This window comes from Hippoglossus stenolepis, chromosome 3 (genome assembly GCF_022539355.2).
Source record: "Hippoglossus stenolepis isolate QCI-W04-F060 chromosome 3, HSTE1.2, whole genome shotgun sequence".
NCBI lineage: Eukaryota > Metazoa > Chordata > Actinopteri > Pleuronectiformes > Pleuronectidae > Hippoglossus > Hippoglossus stenolepis.
In genome coordinates, this window is record NC_061485.1 from 13,978,170 (window position 1) to 14,001,615 (window position 23,446).

General features: G+C 41.8%; 2 protein-coding genes across 2 annotated transcripts; one reads left to right on the top strand and one right to left on the bottom strand.

Moving 5' to 3' along the window:
• Positions 1–174: 174 nt before the first annotated feature.
• On the top strand, positions 175–4,794 carry si:dkeyp-67f1.2 (uncharacterized protein LOC556106 homolog). The gene is made up of 10 exons (XM_035153377.2): positions 175–313; positions 600–935; positions 1,166–1,258; positions 1,339–1,380; positions 2,069–2,192; positions 2,284–2,342; positions 2,698–2,739; positions 2,852–2,933; positions 3,019–3,145; positions 3,272–4,794. Exons 2-10 carry the CDS (start codon positions 923–925, stop codon positions 3,380–3,382), a joined length of 693 nt encoding a protein of 230 aa, XP_035009268.2. The 5' UTR covers positions 175–313; positions 600–922; the 3' UTR covers positions 3,383–4,794.
• A 2,709-nt stretch (positions 4,795–7,503) lies between these two features.
• Positions 7,504–23,219, bottom strand: camk1a (calcium/calmodulin-dependent protein kinase Ia). The gene is made up of 12 exons (XM_035148165.2): positions 22,971–23,219; positions 21,301–21,419; positions 14,278–14,409; positions 13,217–13,291; positions 12,503–12,641; positions 12,304–12,430; positions 11,947–12,022; positions 11,743–11,855; positions 11,561–11,639; positions 10,885–10,972; positions 10,602–10,773; positions 7,504–10,150 (listed from the first exon to the last, which is right to left on the bottom strand). Exons 2-12 carry the CDS (start codon positions 21,384–21,386, stop codon positions 10,047–10,049), a joined length of 1,191 nt encoding a protein of 396 aa, XP_035004056.1. The 5' UTR covers positions 21,387–21,419; positions 22,971–23,219; the 3' UTR covers positions 7,504–10,046.
• Positions 23,220–23,446: the final 227 nt, after the last annotated feature.

Below are 23,446 nucleotides of genomic sequence, written 5' to 3' on the forward strand. Positions count from 1 at the left end.
TGCGTCTCTATTGTTTGGGTCATGTAACAACAAGTCGGACCAGCTTTAAAAATAACATCGCACCCTGTCCTCTCTCTGTTTTTCTTCTGTTGTGATTTGGTCCCATACAAATGACTGAGTTGAGTACAACTGATCTGCTGCTGTAAATGCTGTGTGTGGCTGTAGCTCTGCAGGCACGTGGAGACTTCAGCTGCTGTTCAAGGATCAGCGGGGGGGGGACGCTTGCTGACACCAGAGTTAATGTTGTTTTATGTGATTACCAGGACTCCCACCATCTAACAACAGTAATTCCTGCAAACAAAAACACAATCAGGTTTGTTTACATCTTTCTTGTAGTAACTCTATAATTTGATGCCTCCTCTAATTCTATTGTATTTGTTGTTTCTTCTCAGATTGTGTCTTTTTCATGAATATTATTTTGCTTTTACTGAGGTTTTAATTTTATTTTTATCATCTATAGTCTGTTGCAACTTCACCTATGACATTGGATTTACAAAAGAAACATACACCCATGGAAAACTGAAAAATGACACAGATTCTTTAAAGCTTTTAACTTCATTTACTCACATTGTTTTCTCCTTGTGACCCTTCTCCCCCAGGTTTCATTTGCATTTGCCCTTAAGAAACAATGGTGTTTCTGAATCTCATTTTCCGTTGCTGGGAACCGTCGCTTTTTCCAGCATCTTAAGAGAGAGAGAGAAGCCGGATCATCTTTTTCACCGTGTGCGTTTGTATGCAGAAGGCTACACCCAGCAAGGGAAAGAGGGCTGCAACATTTTTTGCATATCCAAACACTTGGCACAGGTTTTTAGCAGGGAGTGTCCAAACAGATGAGATGTCTGTCAGGCTCTGCCACACGTCAGCTGCATTTCCTACCTTTTCCTCTCACGTACGGATAGAAGGCGTCTGATTTGTTGCAGATATGAAATTCAAAGGTGAGAGTTTTACTGTATTTACAAACAGGTCATTTCCACCGTGGAAGTTGTGTTCCACTGCTGGACAGATGGTCACGAAACTATGTGGGAGAACGTGTTGTGGGTCAGGGAAGAACAGGTGAAATGTGGTGCAGCTTGATTGAATTCAAGGTGACTGCTTGGCCTTGGTGGAGGTACATTCTCATTCCTTTATCAATAATCATTGTCTCTCTACTCTTTGTGGTCGACAGGTGTTTTGAACATTGTGGCTGGAATGGTTGTCCTCCTAATAATATGGGGAATCGCTTCATTTAATGCTGGTGATAGATCAGCAGAGGTTTTTGGTGAGCTCTTTTTTTTTTAATATATATATATGTTCTCTGTTGCATGTCCCAATGCAATAACACAGTCTCCGTTCTTTCAGTATATGATGACGATTATCAAAAGAAACTAAACGTGGATGAAGGTAAGTCCATTTTTAAATTTTTTCATGAGAAGGTTACTTTTCTTCTGGAAGTTGAATTCCACTAGGGCAGAGACTCAATGGGCAAAAGTCAAAACCACAACACAGGGAAATAACCCCTGTGAAATCATGTGATTAAATAGCCCAAAACTACTGGGTTGAATTGTGTGTGTGTGTGTGTGTGTGTGTGTGTGTGTGTGTGTGTGTGTGTGTGTGTGTGTGTGTGTGTGTGTGTGTGTGTGTGTGTGTGTGTGTGTGTGTGTGTGTGTGTGTGTGTGTGTGTGTGTGTGTGTGTGTGTGAAAACTGGCTGAACTTGATGGACTGAACAGGTGAGTAGATGACCAAAAAGAGCAGAATGAAGGCAGGCAGATAAAAAACAAACAACTACAAGACCTGTAAGGTTTGTCTGGAGCACAATACCATGAGGTGAGGTGTAGCTCTTACAGAGTATTGTAATCAGACTGGTCTCAACATATGAATGAGTTCAGGATGAGGCTCAAGTGCGTGGAGGAGGAGGAGGGACCAGGAGTCACAGCCGGCAGCAGCCAGCAACACACACTAACAGGCGAGGCCCACACCAACCTCCCTGATGCCATGATGTGGACCAGAAAAAAGGCCAAACACACACAATCCTACCATCATCCTACAAGAAGAGAAATATCTTTCTTCCTCTCTCATCTGCATTTTTAGGGTTTGATTCCTCGAAGGTAAAGTGCAGCGTCTCCGAACGCTGTCAGCCAGGTCACTTTGCCTTTCGTATCCGGAGTGGAGCAGCTAACACAGTCGGGCCAAAGATCTGTTTTGATGGTAAAACGTACGTGTTTCTGTATTATGTGCCTGAATGAACCAAAGATGGAGATTATCAGCTCTGGAAGGGAAACTAAACCTAATCAGTATCTCCACAGTATCATGAGCGAGGCGCGCAATAACGTGGGAGGAGGACTGGACATCGTGGTGGTAAATGGTGAGTACAATTCTCTCTGATACCTCATCAATACACTGAAGAACAGATCCTATACAGAACTGGAGGTAATGTTTTCACCCCAGTGTTTGTTGGTTGGGATATTACCCGAGAAAGATCCTCTTTAGATTTCAGTGCGGATCCACTTTCTTAAAACGTAAGATCTTGGACCATTGGGCCTCGGCGGAGTTATGCTAAGTGTCCTTCTAGTTAAAAGTGTTTATTCGATGGTGAATGTGCACAAAATAACAAAATAGAAATGTAACATTCAAAAGAGTTGGTCAAACTCCATCTTCTCCTGAAGGGGATGTGAGCAAAAGTTTCTTGAGATTTTTTTAACATGGCTTTTCCACCTCAGGTAAAACTGGAGTTGTGGAGAACGCTCGCATTCTTAATGGAAGTAAGTGTTTGTATTTCATTCATTCTCACTTCTGTTTTCCATTCCAACGTTTATTGCTGATTTTCACAGTCATGATCTTTATTAATATTATTGTGAATTACTCTATCGAAAGGCCCACAAGAAACCCTTTCATTCCTGAAAGACATTAAACCTGGGATGATTGTTTTGGTGGCCTCTTATGATAATGCAAACGGGTGAGTCAGAAACTCAGTGATTCAAACTGTTAAATCTGTTAATGTCATGTGACACAATTTGACCAGTTCTCTTCTTCTGTTGCAGAATGACGGATGAGATCAGGAACTTATTCTCTGGAATGGGGAGCTCTAAGGCCAAGTCTCTAAAATTTCGGGACAACTGGGTGTTTGCAGTGAGAACGGGGCTGGAAAACACACTGCATTTTGAGAAGGTAAGTGATCCTGTTCCCCGCAGTTTGATTTGTTCTGTTTGCGTTTTTTAAAATATACAAAATCCGGAAGAAAAAGACACACGATGTAAAAAAAGGAAAATGTCTTCTCCTCTGTTCACCTGTCAGATAAATGTGAATGATGAAAAAAACAACCTTTATGAGGGATGGCCAGAAATGGCGGAGGTGGAAGGCTGCTTCTCAAGTATCGTCGGACAAGCAAACTTGTCAGACGTCTGATTGGACGAACGGCAGGAAAATACTTTTTATTGGACTTTTAAGACCATTGTGTTGCCACTCAAATGTTTTATACTCTGTCTCAAACTTTAAATTATAAACTTAGGGCGGCTGTGGGGTTGAGCGGTCGTCCTCCAACCAGAAGGTCGGCAGTTCAATCCCCAGTCTTTCCGATCTGCATGCCGAAGTGTCTTTGGGCAAGATACTGAACCCCTAAATGTCCTCAGATGTTAAATTCACTAGTTGTAACTCTCTTTTATCCAAATGACGTGTAATGTAATGTAATGGATAAACAGTATTTGATTCAATGAAAGTTTTCTTTGATCTCTGCTCCACTTTATCTGACATGTCTCTTATTTTGTTGTTGTGCTCTTTTCCATTTCACCCTGAAGATTCTGGAGAACCCTGAATCTTTTTATTGATTTACTTATTTATTTAAAAAGTAAAAGTACTGAGGTATCATCAGCAAAAAGTGTTTTGTTTTTTTTCCCCACCAACTCTGTGCACTCTTTTTAATCCTGCCACTGTTTTCTCTTTCCTCTTAAAGGCAGACAATTCTTGAACCAAATGCAAACAAAGTCTTGTAAAAAAAAAAAAAAACAGGCCTTGGCAACACTGTGGAGAGTCTTGTGCCTCTGAGACTGTTTATCCCATCACGTCCTATTAATTCTTCTCCGCACAGTCTCCAAAGTGTGAGATTTAGCCAAACAGCAGGACGCTCAGCTCATCAACCAAACAGCAGCAGACTTAGACTTGTCGTCTCAAATGCCTCATGTCGTTTGCATTTTAACAGCCGTTTGCTGTTTCGAGCTCGGATGAATAGAGATGAAACTTTTAGACAATTATCACTTTTTCGCAGCATTTTTTGCAACTAATGCAAATGCAAACATCGAAACGTTATCATCCTGCGATCATGCTGAGAGCACAGATTGTAGTTTAACACGACATAATCATACAGGTAAAAATAGAACAAACCGACTGAACCCGTTTTTATTCAGCGGGGGAATAATTCCTGTTTGACAACTGTTAATGCTTCAGCAAATGCGTCACTCAGTGGGAGTAGAAATTACGCTGTGATTAATGAGATTTGTTATTTGTCAGCTTTGTGTTTGCCTGAAAATGAATTGTGTGCCCTGCATCAGACTACATCACACAAAGCACAATGTGTTATCTCTGGTTAGTGAGACATGCCTGACCAGCACTGGTAAGAAACCTTAAAATATTCAACGTGGCAAGTTGATTTCTGTGTCAGTACAAACATCAGTCAAATATTGATATGGTGAGCAAAAGGTGCAAGAATTAGAAAAGGGTCATCAGAAGTTCTAATGTTCTGCGATACTTTAATTAGTCAGAGATACAGTGTGCACTGGTGAATTTCAAATAAAATATTCCACCTGAAAGCAGCATATGAAAAACGAGTGTGTATTTTTATACAATCCTATTTGGTGATTAATTGTGGTCATTAGTTCACATTAGTGTTAAAATCACTGATTTTGAATGAATTGCTTGCTCAGCATGACAATAGGAAAAATAAGATAAGTGGTAAAGATGTAAAAAGGTCACAAATTAACATTGTATACGCATTGTATTTGAGTTCATGTTCATATTTAGCAAATGAATGTGTTCTCTGTGTTTAGAAGTTTAGATCCAAAAATAAAGTTATTGTGTGATCTTGTCAATCACCACTGCATCCATACATGTAGCTCAAAGCAGCCCCCCCCTCCCCCTCTGCACTAAACTGTTGAACATGTTAAACAGGATGTGGGATTGGCTCCAGCTGTGAACAGGTGTCCTGCTCCCACTCCCTGCTAACTGCCAGGATCCTGGTTCTTACTTTCAAGGTGTGTGTGTGTGTGTGTGTGTGTGTGTGTGTGTGTGTGTGTGTGTGTGTGTGTGTGTGTGTGTGTGTGTGTGTGGGTTTGTCAGTGCTGCTGCTGACATCCACCTAAAACTTTTATGTGCAAAATATATATTATTATTATTATTATTATTATTATTTTCAGTGTTTTGCTATCAGTTTATTGTTTTTAGGTATGAATAAAGTAATTGCTCATAAAATGCTTTTGGTAGAAATGGTTTTTATACATTTGGGGTTTTCAGCCATTCAGAGTTTCTAGAAAAGAAAAGCTGGAACTCCAGCGAGTTCTTAAAAAGAGGGAATGGGACCAAAAGAGGAAGGTGAACAGGGAGCAGGAGGAGGTAAAGGACAACAGACCACGCCTTTTTCTTTTATCCAAAGCGAACTACAATAAGTGCATTCAACCATGAGGGTACAAACCCAGAACAACAAGAATCATGTTGCCTTCATCAAGAGTTGTTGAAAAGACATCATAACGTCAGTCAGACAAAATGTTATAGTGGTCAACTTTATGAGAATTAGTAAATCAATTACTGTTTTATTTAAAAAATTCAAAATTGAATATTGAGACTGATATATAATAAATATAATAAATCAAAATATAGGTGTCTCTCAGGTTGTCCTGCAGTCAGTCAGTCAGCAGAGGGCAGTGTAGACATTGTTTCTGACACTGAAATTCAAGTTTCACCTCCTGCACCAAATTCATTTAAACATGGTGGAGTTCCATCAGCATTTATACAACTTAAAGTCATCACAGAGATAACATCAAAGTTTTGGGTTGGACCATCGGCAGTTTTTTACCAATGGATTGTCTCTGATGCTTTTTATCTGCAGGAGGAGAACATGTCAGTCACACATATATACTCTCATCATATGTTTTGCACTTAAAATATCAATTTGTCAAGGATCCTGTAACCAAAGCAGTCCAAAAAAATGCATACATTATTTATCCCAGCTAACATTGGGAGAGAGGCGGGGCTACAGGGCCAACATACAGAGACAAACAACCATTTATACTCACACCCACAGTCAATTTGCACAGTCAAATGAACCCGTGGGAAGAAGCCAGAGAACCTGGAGAGTGCATGCAAACTCCACACTGAACCGAGATTTGAACCAATAACCTTCTTGCTGTGAGGTAACACCGCAAACCACTGCCTCCCCATGCCATTCCTGTTTTGAACTGTAGTGGATCAGAGGCAGAAAGTGGCACAGAAATACTCAAGTGAAGAATGGGTGTCTGAAAATTACAGTGGAATGTAAAACATGCATTTGGTGACGTTTCACGACTGTTTGTATTGACTCTGAAGTCGTCTGTGTGAAACATGGGGCTTGTTGATTGTGTCCGAGTCTCAATAATCTTTCATTTCTCCACAGCTGGAGAGAGAGAGAGAGAGGAGAGAGACCGAGGAGGACAGCAGCATGATGCAAGAGTGACGGCCATTATTCATGACTTCATGTTTTCTGTTGACTGTCGGCGCCGTGGACCAGTGGCAGTAAGTGACGAGGTGGAGAGAGACAGGAATTATCTTCACTGTCAGAGCTTCAGTTGCCTTTGTTTAAAAACCTGGTCAATAAATAGAAAACAGATCCAGTCGGGTCAAGTGGAGAAAAGACCCCCCAGTGATGATCTGACCAAAGATGCAAGTAATACAAAAAAATCTGTTGTATGTCAGATAGTGAAGTGTGCGTGAATGGAAAATTCATTAATGATTTCACCTGAAAACATGCAGCAAGTGTCATATGAAACATGAATAACAGGAACACCTTTGTGTTTTAATACAATCAATGATTGTGATCATTTTTTACTTTTTACTTTACATTAGTGCAGTTTGGGCTCCATTGCTTTAATTATTCCTGTTTACATTTGGCGTGTTTAACTCAGTGCCTCCGCCTCTTAATCTGATTTTAATATTTGGTTTTATTTGTATTTGTATGTTTATATATGATGTATTGTCGTCAGAATGGCACCATGAAATTGAATGGATATTATTATTATTTACATGTGTTGATTGTGTCTATTACATAGTTACAATCATTGATTTTTGCGTATTGCTCATTTGGCATGACAAGAAAGGAAATATCTAATTAATTTACAGGTACTTTGAATTTTGGGATTTAATATATTTATTTATTATATGATGTCATTTTGGAGGTAAACTGTAACCTGCACATTTCCATGTTTGATACTTTACAAACCACTGTGTGTTTTCTGTGTCATTTACATCTAAAATACAGCTTTTGCATAACGACAGAACACACAATGCATAGACAAGGAAGTTTTATTTCATTTCCTGCAATCATATCTCCGTGGGTACAAATCATTGTATTTTCGTACATCTTGTTCAATAACCCATGATGCATTGCATCCATACATTTGTAGCTCAAAACAGCTTTTACAAAAAAGGATATACAATATATACTTATATTTATATATATAATATACATGTGTTTCTTTATGCATTTAGATGTGTTTTTTATGGGTAAAATAAGCATTAAAAAAACAGCCAGGTGGAAACAAATCCCATCTAAGATTCAACACAAGGTCGTTACCAAACAAATGAACCATAGCCAAGTTATCAAAGTCGTCAATATTGGCTAGCTAACAGTTAACATGAAGCCCTTCACACACAGTTTGCATATTTTCCACAATTACAGTCGTGATTTCCCTCTTTTACTCTACTATGGACCTACACGTGTCAATGACCGATTTGGGGGAATTGGTTTTAATGTCGTCAACAAAACGTCATGGACTGGTTCTCTAATAATACAGTATTATGTCATGGCATACCGTAAAATCAATAATGGTACGATGTGATTGATATAAGGATTGAACTAATTTGAGTTTGTTGTCTCGTCCTTTTTTTTATGTTTTATCTCTTTCAGATTTCTCCATCTGATTTATTTAGAAGAGGAGTCTACAGTAAAACATTCCCACTTCCCTGTATGGCTTTAGTACTGTCGTCCTTTTACTCAGATGGACAGGTGACGTTTCCAGCACCATCATTATAATTATTAGTATTTTTCATGTTTTGTACTGTGGCTGGCACATGTTTTAAATCAGGATATGTGTGATTTGAGAGATACTACAAAAGCAAATGGCAAAAGGTAGAAAGAAATATCTGAGTTAAAAATGAACATAGTACAGGAGACATGTCACTCAGGTAGAGGCTTGACCGTCACAGTCAATGCAAATGATAAGTCCACTGTGCTGTGTTGTACTTAGTCAACAACGTTACTTCTGGTGTTACTCACTTCACATTATATAGCTCAATATTACAGTATTACATCTTTTTTTTTTCTCAATACAACAATAATAATAATCATGTGTGTTTATACTTATTGATCATCATTCATGTAAACATATTAAACCAGGTCATGCAAACATTAGACCAAAACTTCTTCCACTAGAGGTGCACAGCACAGAGCAGGCGGAGCTCCCAGACTGAGATCCCTCTGACTCAGCGCGAGACGGGCCCCAGCCAGAACCACAGACCGACGGCCGGCTGGATAGTTCCCCACTCGTCAGTGTCAGAACAGGGAGGATGAGCGAGACGTGAACATGATCTGTGTTCTTCCCCACGCACGGTGGATTCTCTGCGTCTTCACAGTTACTCTCCTTTGTCCGGAGAGGAAGGTTAGATTCTCGTCTTTTCACCAACCAACAGGGATCTCAGTTTGAGCCTCTGGTAACGAAACAGCCATAAAACAAAACAAAAAAAAGTCTCCTTTTGGAAGTTCCCCCCCCACCCCGACAGAAGCATGCACACACTCCAGGTCAGTCTTCACAAACCCAGTCTGAGCCAGAATATAGAGTCCACACCACTGAGACGCACGTTTACCTCCCCAACCTTCCAGTATCTCCTTTTCCAAAACGGGTTTAAAACAAAGGGAGCAAATACTGAAACACTTAATCATGACGATATGAGAAAAAGAAAAGCGATCAAAAAGAAGTAATGGGCAGGTAGAAGTGGCAGTGACGACATGCCGTGAGACCTATTTTACTGAACAGCTGGACTGGGTGAGTGGCTGGACTGAGTCACATTGACGGGTAAAGTGAATAAAGACATGCAGGAGTAGCTTTCAGCACTCTTTCCCTTTTTTAAAGTGTTCCCCTCTTCTTTGAGCCCTGTCTGGCCAGATATTTGGAGAGCTGACAGTAGTGTGACATGGTGTGTGTGTGTGTGTGTGTGTGTGTGTGTGTGTGTGTGTGTGTGTGTGTGTGTGGGTGGGTGGGTGGGTGGGTGGGTGTGGGCCGGATGGATGCAGATGTGCAGTAATTGTGATCGGAGGTAGATGTGACAGATAATGCCAGGACAGAAATAATGGAGATGACTGCCTTTGGGCCACTGCCTCATCTTTGATTAAGACTCCAGAGGTTTTGATGCTTCCTGAAGGTAACATCCAGAGCGACTTGTTGTGATGTGCACGTTGCCCGAGTGACCACTGTCTGCTCTGGCTGCACAAAGGACAACTACATGTTAGGTTGCTATGGAAGGGGGGGGGTTATTTTAGGATCATGCAGACAGGCCCTTTTTTTTTTTAAATCTAACTCTGTCCATTTGCAGAAGCCTTGCGAACTTTTCAACATCAGTATTTTAACATGGGTGTATCTTGAGTCAGGACGTGTTTGTTTTTTGGACAAAGACTTACAGTGCGTTTCTTCTCATCATAACAGAGACCTGCTCGCTGTGGCCGTACTCGGGTTCGGACACAGCCTGATAACTACTCTGCATTCCTGGCCAGACTGGGCGGGCGGGCTCTGGGCGCTCCGGGGATTACGATGTCAGCGCGACGATGAGGTTGTGCTCAAACGCGACTGGCTGGCCTGCAGCAGTAGGTGCAGCTCCTCAGGCTGTCCCGATCTGTGCTGCCCTCGTTGCTTCCACGACGGCCGTCCTCGTAGTGGGACACTGGATGTCAGAGAAAAACATAGAACATGTGAATTTAAAGCTTTAGTGTCATATTTCCCAGCTAGGGTCTTATTCCTGTACTGGGCCGTGACTTTATTTTTGAAATGTTTGATGTGTCAAACTGGTCAGCTGCCTAGTGGCGCCCAAAATTAAAAATAACCAGGGTGAAATGGTATTTAGCCATTATTAGACCTTTTCGACAAAAAGGTGAACCTGGTCCATCCATCCACCCATTAAACAACCCACCCACCCATCTATCCATCTTATCCATCCATCCACCCATCAATCTATCCATCGACCCACCCACCCACCCATCCATCCATCTTATCCATCTATCCATCGACCCACCCATCCATCCATTCATCCATCCATGTTCCCTGTTAGTTACTTGACCATACTGTATCTGATTCAAAGCGAGTGTCTGTTTATTCACTGTGAACTGATAACTCACAGCTCTCCTCTTCTCCATTCCCCAAATCCTCCTCCTCCTCCTCCTCCTCTTCCTCTGGGAGCAGATGTCCATGGCAGGGACTGGTGGGAGTAATCTGACTGGGCCCCTCAAGACTTGTGCCCAGCTGCAACTTCCGCATGTGGCGCACCACCGCTGTGGCATTGAACGCTTGCTACATGGACACAGAGAGTGTGTGACAGCCACAAGGAAAACAGCATGGGTGTACAGAATGTGCTGCCAATCTTCAAACTGCTCATTCAGCAGGTTGTGCTGTGACACTGACCTTCCATTTGCTCTTAGCAAAGTTCTTCTTGATCTGAGCGCTGACAGATTCGTGGATATTCTTGTCCAGAGCTGTGTCTCCACAGATCCTGCAAAGACAGCAAACATGAGAGGAGTTACAGCATCGTTGTACATATTATTCATTAATCCTCAACTATTTTTAATATCTGTCCCAATCATTTTTCGAGCAAATACACCAAACATTAGTTCCAGCTTCTTAAATCTAGTTCACACTTTCCTTTTTTTCCAGTTTTGCACTGTTGGACGCAAAATGGAAGATGGGCGTGTGTGTCACCTTTGGCTCTGAGAAATTATAATGTCCTTTTTTTATTTTATAGATAAAAAGATCCATGAGAGAATAATAAACAGATATTTGATATTGTAAATAATCATTAGCTGCAGGACGACTGCTCATTTTTTCTGCAATTAATCAATTCATGTTTTAACTTTTTTAATTTGAAAATTTGTAATATCAAGCACCCAAAGATGACGCAAAGATGAACAATTAACAATGATATTAAAAAAAATGAGAATGTTTGGTATTGTTTCTTGATAAATGTTGATTAAGCTTTTTTTTTTTACTGGTGGTTAATTTCAGTTCATTTGAAATTGTTTTTCTTTTGATCAAAAAATATTGACAAACAGTTTCAGCGCTACACATCTCCTGACTTTCTTACCATGGATGTTGGAGCGCCTGGTCGCATGTATATCTCTTCAAAGAGTCCTTCTCCATCAAGTGACAGATGAAGTCTTTGGCTGCCAACAAAAAAAAATGTCACGTTATAAATACCTGACCCGCTCTGACGTGTTTGATTTTAAAGCTGGATCTCTTGAAGATATTTGTAGTAAGCCACAGTACCTGAATCTGAGATGTCGTCCCAGTACGGAGAATCAAACTCATACTCTGCTTTCAGAATCTGCTCAAATAGCTTTGCGTCATTTTCATCGTAAAACGGAGGATATCCACATAATCTGCATGGAAGAGTACGAGGACATTTTCAAACTTTTTAAAGAATATGACTTTTCTGTTTTACTTCTGAGGAATGATTGAGTTCGGACTTACAGGATGTAAGAAATAACTCCTATGGACCAGCAATCCACTGCTTTGCTGTACGGCTTCTGAGCGAGCACCTCTGGAGCTGCGAAACACGCATCCAGCACATTCACAGAGCGGAAAACATATGAGCAGCAGCCAGAGTGAATTCAAGTTATCTTGACCTTTCAGTAATACCGTGAGATCTGCCGGGTCATGTTAAACAGGTATGGAGAGCACTTCTGAAACACTTGCAATTGACTCAGTCACGGATGAGAGAGCCTCTCACACAAGGCGGTGAATAAAGAGAGGATATCAGCTGAAACTACAGGGGCTGCTTCTCACATGAAAGAGGGGGGGGGGGCCCAGGCAAACAAATGCACCTACCCACATATCCAGGAGTGCCGCAGGCTGTGGACATGACGCTGCCCGCTCCCTCGATCTTTGACAGGCCGAAGTCGCTGATCATAATCTTGGAGTCCTCGTCCATGCTGTAATAGAGCAGGTTCTCTGGCTGCAAACACAAGAAGGGAGGGTTTGAAAACTGGAAAACAAAACATTTTCTGTCTTTCCTGAACGATGGTACCTTCAAGTCTCTGTGGACGATTCCCATATCATGGAGATATTTGACGGCATCTAAGATCTGGTGGATGAGCTGGCTGGCATCTCTCTCAGTGTAGAACCCTTTCTCCACGATCCTGTCGAACAGCTCGCCTCCGGAGACCCTGGCAGGGGAAAAAATCGTGGGGGACAAAAGAGGTTAAGAGTTCTGCACCTTTAAAGGTTTTCTCTAGCTTTGATTTTGTATTAATAGTTTACTTCCACCAAGGAGGTTATGGTTTAGTCTGTGTGTTTATTTGTGTGTTAGTGGGATTGCACAAAAACTACCCAACCAATTCCCATTAGAATTTGTGGATGGGAGCGATATGACCCACGGAAGGAGGTATAACATGTTGGTGCAGATCCAGGATTTCTTTAACATTGTGAAATAGAGTGTTTTTCCACATTTTGATCTTGATAAAAAAAAGTGTTTATGAGTGTGTGCAATTTGGTGCAGATCCAAATGATTTTTGTTTTTACTGTAGAGACTTAAGTTACCAATTTTTGAATTTTAAGGTAAATTAAATTAAGTGTAACGCTCTCTGTGGAAAGAAATGTGCTTGATATATTGATGCAAATCAATTTTCTGTCATTTAAATAATTCATTAATGAAATCAATTGTAATATACAGTAAAAATATATAAAATGCATTAAATTCAGGCCTTGACTTTGTGTGAGAGAAAGAGCGAGGAGAACTCACAGCTGCATGACAAGATATAGGTGAGATGTACTTTCAAAGATGTCCTCCAGCGTCACGATGTTGGGGTGCTTGATTCTGGGGAAGATGAGTGGACAGAAATCTGCAGTGCATTTCATTTTTTTATGTATCATATTTCTCTAACGCTCACTGTCAAACGGTCACCAGATGGCCTTCTTGTTGCATAATCCAGATTTACAGGGTCTGTTCTGTCTTTCTTTTTTAATTCTGTAAATTGGGATCAACCCTATGCATCTACCCTGTTCCCTGAAAATACAAAACGACAAAGCAGATGGATGATTTGTTAAGAACAACAGTGATTGTTGTCGGCAGCTAGAACTGCTAACAAAGACCGGCTTTGGATATTATAGCTGGGGCCTGAAAGGAGGGCTGTGAAAATTGTCATTCAAAGACCAGATCTGGATGATTTCTTTTTAATGGGCAGTCAAGCGTCTCTCTCTTGGCTCTCGAGTTGAGCTGAGAGCATATGAACTCGCCATCACTTCAGCACGGCAGCAGCTGAGAGAGGCTAATGTGACTTTCATGAGAATGAGCCAGAAACGCTTCTCTCCTGCTTTTTTCCTCAAACTATTTTTCAACTTCCTTGACGTCTCTTGTTCTCAGGACCGTCTCATCTATTTCCAGGAGACTTTAAGCGTTTGGCCAAACTCCATTTCTACCGTCCTTCCATATCTTTAACCGTCCATCATACCCAACCCCCCTCCTCCTCCTCCTCTTGCTCTCTCTCTCTCTCTCCACTTCTCCACCCTCTATGTCTCTTTCTCTTTCTTCAATACACTGCTGCGGGGAATTCCACACCATCTCCGCCTCTGTGTGCTGTTGCCCTGGCAACAGGGACACTAAAAATAGGTCTATCTTCTTTACTCCTGACATTTCCGGTGCACAATCCTACTGTTTCTACTGACACCATGCATTTAGTCACCCATTCAATTGACCCCTTGCATATATATCTTCTGCATCTGCACAGGCATTGTTTGCAAGAGGCCGCGCTGATCCTCCTGCTGGACATGAGGCGACAGCTGAGGCGTTGCGAGAGGCTTCACCTGTGTAGTACTGCGATCTCATTCTCGATGTTGTTCTCTTTGCCCTCCAGTGCTTTCTTGGGGATGCACTTGATGGCCACCAGCCGCTGGGTCCTCTTCTCCTCTGCTAGAACCACCTCGGAGAAAGCTCCGCTAGAACACAGGCAGAGGAAACACACACACACACACACACACAAAGGTACATTAGAGAAGGAATGTGAAATGTGTGGGAGTGTGAGGTGAAACGCATAAGAAAGGATGGGGAGAGAGAAGAGACTGCAGGACAAAATAGTGTCAGACAAAAGCAAGAAATAATGAGAAATCCCCAGTGACAGGTTGTCAGTGCAATGTCACCTTTGGTTGATTGCAACAATGTCTTAAAAATCTCCTAGTACACTACACGCAACCACCTTTCTGCGTGTCTGTGCGTGTGTGTGTGTGTGTGTGTGTGTGTGTGTGTGTGTGTGTGTGTGTGTGTGTGTGTGTGTGTGTGTGTGTGTGTGTGTGTGTGTGTGTGTGTGTGTGTGTGTGTAGATGAATAATTGAATATGGTGACATAACGGAGAGGTTTTGGGAACTGAGATAAGGCTCAGGAGGTGAAGCCACAGTCACAGTGAGACATTTAGAGGAAGAGCATTTGCTTTATAAAAAAAGAAAAACCCCAAACTATTTTTAATCCATTCAATAATAGATGCAGTAAAATGTAGTGTGGCTTTTTCTGGAGACTAGACTGCATTATGGATTATGGTCTGGTGGCGATGACAGCGAAAAAAGTGTGTATTTACACAGTCTCCCCACAGGGGCGTGGGAGGGGGCGCAGGAGGAGGCCTGAACGCACAAACATTGTCAGCAACCGCAGGGATCCTTTACATGTATGGGAAGCAGCGCTGTCACACGACGGATGTCCTCTTTTTCATTTGTCTCCCTCATGACCGTGTGAGCAAAAGTCACTGAAGTCTGCAGCCCAAATAAAAGCATGCAGACTTAACTGTGCTGTTACCAGTAGCAACCATGCGATAAGAAGGCAAACATCTCTCACTTCTCCCTGTTTACTCTGCTTCTCGTGGTTAGTGAAAACCTGACTGTCTCAGCTTTGTGAACCTTTTTTCCCCGTTATTATGTCACATTTAATGCCCTGTGTCAATCCTTGAGACGGCGTTGTACCACGGCCATGTTGTGCTCAACGAACCAGAGACATTTGAATGCTAGCGAAGCAGATGCACAAGAGGAGGAGTGCGGATTCTCTTACACATCTCTGGTTTCCTACGATAATAATAATCTCAAAGCAACATCACATAAAGCTCCAGTTCCCTTCGACCCATAAAAGCATTTTAATATGTTTAGGTCCACAGCCTCTGCAGCCAGGGTCTCAGCGCAAAAATCAGTTTTTGTCTTATTGGCTGTTTAAAATCAGAAGCTGAGACCAGGACTGAGATCTATCTGTTGTCCGTTGAAACAAACCAAATTATAGGACAAGAAGAATTGTGTCAGGTTCACTCGATCTGACACTGCCTCTGAGATATGTTGTAATGAGGGCTATAGATTCTGTGTTGCTTTCAAACTGTGGTGGCGAAATGGCTCTAGAAATAAAGATATGTATTAGACGGATTGATACTACAACACTTTTATTACCTCGGCCAAAGAAGTTATGTTTTCATCTTTGTTTGTCTGCAAGAATATGCAAAAACTACACAATGATTATAACAAAACTTGATGGAAGAAGTATGGATCAAGGAAGAACCCATAGAATTTTGGTGGTGCCTTTCTTTAAAATTTCATTGATTTCTCAGAATAATAATTCATGGATCTTGATGAAAACACCAGGCATGTTAGAGGACTGATATTTAGAAGTGAATTTAGGTTTTTCATTTGTGGTTCCATAAGGGGACTGTTGGTCCTTGTTGGAGTTACGTACTCTCCTGAGTACAATTCTAATACTAGGCTACTTCTAAACGGAAAAATAACACATCAGAAGAAATTAATTTTGTAATGACTGTACGCATGAGCTAGAATGACAGGTGTAAATATGCCTGCATCATTTCACCTGATATTTTTGACTCACAGAATGACTTAGAGCAAATGAAAGAGCCGGCAGATGCACACAGATGCACACACATGCACACACACACACTCATGCACACACGCTTTTGTACTGTTGCCGTGAGACACATTGTAATTAACCATCCAGTTGCTCATTTCTCCTTGGAGACTTGGCAGGGGAGGACTCTCAGGGTTTGGGAGCAGAGGAAGGAGAACGAGAGGAAGCTAGTGTAGCTGTTTGGTTTTCTGAAGCGCTAATGTGGAAAACTCTGACGTGGTTATTTGCTTCTGTCCAATTTTGCAGACCTCAGTTTCTTCAGTCTAAGATTCAAACACACCATTTCTTTTATTCCCTTATTTAGACCACTGACATCTTGACACATGATTAGATCTATTTTATTCCAGGACATAATTCTGGCAAACACACATTAACTTGCTGCTATCGAATTAAAATGAATAAGTTTCATGTGAGTCACTGGTCTCAAGACTCATAGCTGACGCATCTGTCAGCTCGGCTGTTTTTATATGATCGAGACTGTCACAGAACAGCTGACATATTCTCATAGATAGATAGATAGATAGATAGATAGATAGATAGATAGATAGATAGATAGATAGATAGATAGATAGATAGATAGATAAATGGATGGATGGCTGGGTTGATGGATGGATATCACACACACACACACTCACAGAGGGAGAGAGTTGTTGAAATCACTGAAATCCCATCTGTCCATATGAGCAAATATTTATTCACACATTCTCATGTCGCCATCATCTCTCACTACTATGATACACTATGATCGTTGTGCTCTTATTTGAGTATTCTGTGTTTTCAGGAACTCTGAATCTATCTTTATGAATGAAGACATTTGATGATGAATAAATACATGATGGGCCACACGTAAACTACTAGGGCTGCTTTTTGTAAATCTATTGATTCAGTTAAAGTTGCACCATTAAACAAATGTCTGATCTAATTTGAATCCCTGCGTGGCTCGGGCCTTTCTGTGTGGAGCCTCTTCCCTGTGACCATGGATGGGAGGACTTGACATGCAGATTGGGGTTAGGTTAAGTGGAGACTGTAGATTGTGTGTGGATGTGAATGTGAGTGTTAATAGTTGTTTGTCTCTGTATGCGACCTGTCCAGGGTGGACCCTGCCTCTCAGGGGCCCACTGTCAGGTGGGATTGGCTCCAGCTCCCTACATGACCCTAAAAGAAGAAGCGGTATAGACAATGGACGGTTGCTAGCACTGCAACAGCAATCGACTATACAAACAAATTCACTGCAATTGCCAATCATGTGTAAATGTAGGTATGACTCCCTGTTATTTATGTACAGTGTGTATTTTTCAGCCTATCCGTGCAATTTAGAGCAATCGTGCTAAGCTAGCTGATGTTATTGTCATTTAGCAGAAGGTTATTAGCTTAATGCTTTTAAATGTGAACGATGTTATCTTTTTTTCTTTGAAATGTAATTTTAAATCTTCCCAATCTGACATTGAAACTAGGCTAAGGTTAATCTTACGAACAGCTGGTGTGACGGTGCAGCTCGTACACCAGTTGTACAACACGATCAAGAGTGTGATGACCGCTCACAGTGATGGATGTTTTTGCTGCAATGGAAAATATTATTCATAGTATTCAGGTTTTGATTTTATTTTTAGCGAGATGCGCTATCAATCAAGCCGAGTCGGCCCCATTGGACCTGTTGTGAACAGCTCGGCCCATCCATCAGTCGATCGATCTCACCTGATGGAAGTGCTCACTTCAACCCCAACGTGCCTCCAAGTCCAAAAAAAGCTCTCTCGTTTTAGCCTAATCCATTTTGTGTGTGTGCTTGTTCTGTATCTGTGTGTTTGACAGGGAGACAGAGAGAGAACGGGAAGAGTGGATACTGTATAATCCCATTCCAACCCATCTCCACCTCTCACTATAGGAGAATTAACATATAAAAAAGCTTGAGACTGGACCGTAATTGTACAAACTGTATGTTGTCCATGCACTCCGCTGAAGTCATGTGCAGGTCAATCCTCTTAACTTCTTGACTTTTCTCTATAAACAATAAACCAACCTGCGCAAGTGCTTTCCATCTGTGTTTGGTTCTGCACGGTCACAATGTTTATTCCACCCACCTGGACCCAAGTAGATGTTAAAACAGGCCCGCTCCATATTTGACATCTTAGATCTTTTTCAACTTCAATTCTTGCACCAAAGATCTACTGTATGTTTTAAAACCATCCGTTCAACCATAAGCAGTTTAATATTGAATCCAATAGCACTGGGGCCACATTCAAGAGCTGCTAATATACCGCTGCTTCTTCAGCAACACGCAAAAGAAGTTCTTTTACTGCTGAGTCGTGATCTGAAATGGTTTGTTAACTGGCCCAATGCTCTTCATCTCTGTGAGACTCACTCAGATATGTCCATCCACAGAACTCGTAAACTGAACTAATGTCTATATTCATCAATATAACGACTCTGAACAAACCCTTAAAGAACATGGAAACAACCAACCCTGGACAAAGGAGTATTCTCTCAAAGTCATTTCAATGTACATTTAATGAAACTGCACTGTGAATACGTCATGTCGACTTGTTACAGAAGCTAACACTTTGACTGCTTTCACCAATAACACAGAGCAGCTGCTGCTCCACTGTTTCTTACTTCTGGGTTTCGTCATCAAAAACTCTTCAGGTCACGTTTAGAAAAACATGAGTTACCCAGAATCTCCTCATGGTCATTAACCAAAATGTTTCCATGACTCCAAAGTGACAATTAAAGGTTCAGTGTGTACGTTTTAGGTGAAATGGATCTATTGGCAGAAATTGAATATAAAATAATCTTTGTGATTTTTTTCCCTTGTGTGTTTCATCTAAATTGTACAAATGTTTCTTTCTTTACCCTCAGCTAACTCCATGGCCCAAACAGTGAACACAGTGAGATTGAGGCAGATCTGAATACAATATTTCAACACAAATCAATTAACTTCACACTCTGAGTTCCTAGATAAAGCTCCTCTGTAATCTTCTCTCCGAGCATGAGGAGCTTTCCGTCAACACATTAATTCTGCCCTCAGTCAGGTCCAGCTATACTGATAGAGGGGGGTGGAAAACTATTACAACAGCTTTTTCTCTCTATTTTCTTTTTTTTTCTTCCTGAAATGAGAACATACTATCCTGGCAATTCTCTCCTTCAATCCTTTGTTATATAATCCTTAGTATCATCCCTAAAAATTACAATCACTGTTTTTAAGTTCCTGTGAAGTCTCGGTGGAATCTCGACAGAAGTTATCAGCGCTCGGCAGCAGTCGTGAGTCCTCCAATATGCAGTCTGCGAGTCAGAGTGCACGGAACGCAGCATGTTCAGCTCTGAGACACAATCTGAGACGTCCTCACACAGCACCGAACATACACAGCCTCATCATCTACCCACTGTTCGCTCGCTGTCTTGGATGTGGCCCAGAGTTCTGCTGCCATTAATATCTGATCGTGTGCAGCCTCTCTGGGGTAGCAGGTGTCATTCCAAGAATGAGGAAAACAACCACACTCCATATGGCACACTGGTGGCATCACAGGTGAACATGTGCTAGGTCACTTGTACTCAGTTTGGGGGTGGTGGAGAGTTGGCCCCTGACCATCTGCACTCAGTCCTCTTCCCTGGAGTTCGCAGTCATAGGTCTGTGTGCGTCCAGCCGTCGCCATCAGCTGCTTGAAGATTCATTTAGCAGTTTATTACAAAATTGTGGCATATTAAATCAAAAGAATCCATCCACCCATTATCTATACAGCTCATCCTTTGAAGGACGCAGTGAATCTAAATAATGTGAATGTAAATATGATCTATTGGATTCCAGACTAAAGTCTAGTCTTTAATAAAATGTAATCAGGATTAACAGTAAGGGCCACAGGAAATATAAGCTGCCACCAGATTCCCCATGGGCGGATTGAACTTGAGCTTCAGCGACACTGAAACCAGCAGTTGCACGTTTTCTATCATCATAAGTCAAAAGTTTTCTCTTGATTATCTGTGACCTCCATGTCACTAGTCCATCATCAAATAATCAAATAAAGGTGATTTCCAGATTCAGTGAGAGGGGATAGAGAGAGAAAGAGATGCTCAACACTATAGTGCTAAGAAAATAATTATATTTAGTCACTCACAAGAAAATTGGCTAAAAGGATCTGCCTTCAGTTGATCAAGTCTATTCAGATCAGTTCATTTTAGTTTATAAAATCTTCACAAATACTAATGTAATGTCCAAAGAAGAAAGAAAATCTATAGTGCAAGTGACCACACACACATTCGCAAACACTTTCTTCATCTCCCTGCTACGATGTCTTCTTAAACTCTCGGTCAATGGCAATCAGGGTAAAAGCCAATCAGCAGATAATGTTATGATGCTGCCATTTACTTTGCATTGACTTTGACCAGACAATCCATAACACTTAACTGCAATCCCTTTAAAATTGTTTTGTATTTCTTAGAGGAAACTCGAGCTGGGAAGATTGGGGAGTGTGGGGGCAGCATCCGACAGAGAACAGTGTCCAGACTGAAGTTCTGCAGCCTGGCAGCATGTGGCGATGAGTGATGGGCCCATTTTGACCCCTTGGTTTTTATCAGCGCTATGTAAATGATGTACTGCTGGCAAGACGACACATGGCAGCTTCACTTTTTGGCCTCAAAAATTCAGAAACCAACCAGCTCCCAGTTGGTTTGGTTCTGTGGTAATGTAATTTATACATCATGTAAATTATGAGTATAAGAAAATATAGGATTGATAAAAAACAGTCCTCTTCTAAAATAGGGCCAACAGACAAACCCACGTTTAAGGTTCAGTTCAAACCACACAGACCTCAGTCCAAAACACCTTTGCTGAAATATTGTCCCACTATTCAGTGTACCAGCTGACACACAGTTAAACTGGTCTGGGGGCGAACGGTACCATTGCCTACTTGGTAATCCGGCCTCATCCTGGTGCCACACGTACAGTATGAACTTACGTTCCCAGTACTTCTTTGAAGTCATAGTGTTCTTTGATGTCTGATGTCTTCTTCTTCCATCCATTTCCATCCTCTCCAAGAGGCATCCTACAACGCTGATCGGATTCGCCACACTACAGCTACAGGGAGAAAAGAAGAGAAGAAAAAATACATTTTATTGACCCACAGTTTGCACAATTAAGCTTAAAGCACCACTCAAATAAATATATTTTGATCTGGACAATGGCTGGATGAACTGAACGGAGCATTTTTTTTATTGAAAGAAACATTGGCTCAGGAGGTGGGTTGTCCACTAACCGGAAGATTGGTGGTTTGATACCAGGCTTATGCAATATGACACATGATGACGTCCATGGGCAAGATACTGAACCCGAAAATTGCGTAAAAGTGCAGCATATAGTAGCTCTGTATAAAATGTGTGTGGGAATGGGTGAATTTGGCTTGAAGCCCTTTAAATGTAGAGAAGCAGTATATGAATACAATACATTCACCATTTAAAGACAAAATTCCCCTCAGGACAACACAGCGTCTGGTCATAGTGAGTTTTTTAAGCACATTCTGACAAACATCACTGTAGCAACACGATGGAGAAATAACAGACACACAACCTCAGTTGAAATACTAGCACACAATGGCTCCAGCACTGTTTAGTGTATTTCATTGAGGGTATTCGGGCTGCGAGCGCCTCTGCAACAGTTCAATCGATCCGGTACAGTTTGGCAGGCCGATGTGACTGTTGCCTTCAGTCATTAAATAAACCAATGATTTTTCTGATCAAGTGCTGTGTGTGTTGCAGCATCTCGTGCTCGCGTGGTTCAAAACCACCAAAGTAAAAAACCTGAAGCAGTGGAGGGGCCTCGAGCTGCGGGTTCATATTAGGTGGTTGCTCCTGAGAGACATGAAGGGTAAATTAGAAGGATAACTTTTAAAAAAGGCAGAGCGGAAACATTGAATAAGCCAAAAAAATATATGCTTGCACCCTGATATTAGGATATTAAACTACAGTGCAAGGGGGACTACTCGCTTCTTTGCTGACATTGTCTTGCACAATGAGTATCAACGAATAGCAGCTTGAAAGTAGGACAAACAGTGCAGCAGAGACAAGAAGAGGGACCATGCCTACCGTCGCAAAAACAAACGCATGGTCAGTGGAGGCAGATACCAGCTGGGGGTGGGGGGGGGGGACTCGTGCTATATTTAACATCTGAAGCTCTACAGATTCATGGCTTCTCCGAAGAAAGACAAATAATCTGCACATACAACACTGGCGCAAACCGTATTCCTCATCTGATGACCTGCTCTGCGTAAAGGCTGCAGGGCGTGAATGACAAATCTGGAGGATGAATGGGAATTTGAAAAAAAACGGTTTTGCTGGTGCAATATGTCTGCAATACTGAAATCTGTTTGTTTTTCATCGTAGTGGTGATGGTGCATGTAAAAGCTGCGGGAGAAAGAAGAAGGCGTTGTGGGTGTGCGAGCCGGATCCTGCGCTGCGGCGCTCAGCTCAAGGGTATATGGCAGTCGGATGAAATGAAGGCAGCATCCTTTAGGTTTGGATCCGGATGGCTGCACACATGCGACACGGGCGCGCACCAAGTTTGATTGCTTAAAGGAAAACAATACTTGCAAGTAAACGGAGATGTAATTGGGGGGGGAAAATATCCACCTACCTAAATGGCGATCTGCAGCTGCGATGCGCGTCTCCTTCCCTGTGGGAGCGATGTGGATGCTGAGCTTGTGCGCAGCGCTCAGACTTTCTCCTGACGTCAAGAGAAACCAGTCGTCTGTGGACGTAGTGCAGCATAAAATCACCCTGTGTTCTCTCTGCACAACGTGATCTGAGATTCACCTCATGATGCTCGAGCTGTTACATGTGCACGGCTCCTCTGTACATCTGCCTGTTTCCCCTCTGTCAGTGAGTGTCAGTGCTCCTGCAGGGAATTTCGGGCCCCTTCCAAACAGGAATGACAGCACCGGCAAGGGACACACATGCAGTGTTTAATATGAAAATTAAAGCAGATAGTTGAATTGTACCTATAGTGTAAGTAGTCAACCTTTTAAACCAACAGGCCTTAAGAAAAACACTTTCAGGGTGTTACATCTGTGCCCCACACTCCCACATGTCCACCCTCATATGACAATAGGA